At 68.6% G+C, this 1,895-nt stretch overlaps 1 protein-coding gene across 1 annotated transcript in view; it reads left to right on the top strand.

The window, feature by feature from the left end:
- The first annotated feature begins 6 nt into the window (after positions 1-6).
- LOC112960845 (tubulin alpha-1A chain) overlaps positions 7-1,895 on the top strand; it is a 3,967-nt gene continuing 2,078 nt past the window's right edge. Inside the window, exons 1-3 of the mRNA XM_026055451.1 lie at positions 7-70; positions 1,433-1,655; positions 1,745-1,893. Coding sequence (XP_025911236.1) covers positions 68-70; positions 1,433-1,655; positions 1,745-1,893 — 375 coding nt within the window. The 5' untranslated portion in view covers positions 7-67. The remainder of the gene's footprint in view (positions 71-1,432; positions 1,656-1,744; positions 1,894-1,895) is intronic.

The raw sequence follows: 1,895 nt of genomic DNA, 5'->3' as shown, positions 1-1,895 counted from the left end.
GCCGCGTCTCTTACATCGACCGCCTTGGAGTCGTGCTGTAAGAAAGCCCCGGAGCCGAGCAGCCGCCATGGTGAGCACCGGGCGCGGGGGGGCCGCCGGCAGCGGAGATAGCCCGGGGCGGCGGCGACCTCCCCCCCGCCCCTACCGCGCGTGGGCCCCCGTTACCGGGGCGGGATGGGTTCCGGTCCCGGTGCGGAGCTCCCGGCCCGTTTAACCGGGCGTGGCTCCCCCTGCTTAACGGGGCAGGATGGGTCCCGTTCACGGTGCGGAGCTCTCAGCCTGTTTAACCGGGCGTGGCACCACCCACTTAACGGGGCAGGATGGGTCCCGTTCCCGGTGCGGAGCCGCTGTCCAGCACTGGGCGTGGCTTCCCCCCCGTTTAACGGGGCAGGATGGGTCCCGTTCCCGGTGCGGAGCACAGCCCGTTTAACCGGGCGTGGCCCAACTCGCTTAACGGGGCAGGATGGGTCCCGTTCCTGGTGCGGAGCTCCCAGTCTGTTTAACCGGGTGTGGCTCCCCCGTTTAACGGGGCAGGATGGGACCGATTCCCAGTGCGGAGCTCCCAGCCCGTTTAACCGGGTGCGCTGCCCCCCCCCCCCCCGTTTAACGGGGCAGGATGGGTCCCGTTCACGGTGCAGAGCTCAGCCTGTTTAACTGGGCGTGGCCCCCCGTTTAATGGGGAATATAGGGCAGAATAAGCCCTCCCGGTGCTGAGCACCCCGGTCTCGCACTGGGCATGGCACTGGAGGGTGGGCAGGATGAGCCCCCGGTGCTGAGCGCCCCGCAGTGGGTGTGGCCCCAGTTCACGGGGGTCCCTATGGGGTCTGTGGGGTGGGCAGAGCAGGATGAGATGCCTGTACTGAGCCTGCAATCCATGCTGTGCATTGCACCAGAGGGTGGGTGGGCAGGAAAAGCTCCCTGGTGCTGAGCCCTCAAACTATACTGTGGATGGCAGCGGTCCAATAGGGTGGGTAAGGCAGGATGGGACCCTCTGGTGCTCCTCATGCTGCATTGGGTGTGGTCCCGGTTCAGTGGGGCAGGATGGGTCCCCGGTGCTGAGCACTGCTACCTTGCACTGGGTGTGGCCCTGGTCCCCAAACACAGCAGAGCTGGATGCAGAGCCCCCCCCACACACACACAGTGCCCAGCACCCCCAGAACAATAGGGCAGGTGTGGGGCTGGTGCTGGGCAGGATGCGGCCCCGGGGATGGGCTGGCCCCATCCTGCCCAAGGGACTGGCTGCGCTGGGCTGGGCTGCGCGGCGTCCCCACCTCCGGCCCCAGGGGGTCACACCAGTGCCGGGTGGCAGAGCCAGCGCTGGTGACAGCTGGCACAACACGGGGGGGTGAACACGGTGCTGGGGGGGGCCCCATGGCAGCCGGCACCGCCCAGCGCCACGGCGCAGGGTCACGCGTCCCCTCTCCCCCCGCAGCGTGAGTGCATCTCCATCCACGTGGGCCAAGCGGGCGTGCAGATCGGCAATGCCTGCTGGGAGCTGTACTGCCTGGAGCACGGCATCCAGCCCGACGGGCAGATGCCCAGCGACAAGACCATCGGCGGCGGCGACGACTCCTTCAACACCTTCTTCAGCGAGACGGGGGCCGGCAAGCACGTGCCGCGCGCCGTCTTCGTGGACCTGGAGCCGACGGTGATCGGTGAGCGCGGGGCCGGGCGCGGGGCGGGGGGCCGCGGTGGCGGCGGCRGCATCACCGGTGCTAACGGGGTGCCCGGCCTTGTTCCGCAGAYGAAGTGCGCACGGGGACCTACCGGCAGCTCTTCCACCCCGAGCAGCTGATCACGGGCAAGGAGGATGCGGCCAACAACTATGCGCGGGGGCACTACACCATCGGCAAGGAGATCATCGACCTGGTCCTCGACCGCATCCGCAAGCTGGT

The sequence above is a fragment of the Apteryx rowi genome, unplaced genomic scaffold (assembly GCF_003343035.1).
Source record: "Apteryx rowi isolate R43461 unplaced genomic scaffold, aptRow1 scaffold_999, whole genome shotgun sequence".
NCBI lineage: Eukaryota > Metazoa > Chordata > Aves > Apterygiformes > Apterygidae > Apteryx > Apteryx rowi.
Note: the sequence above shows the minus strand (reverse complement) of the source record. Positions and strands in the feature narration are given on the sequence as shown.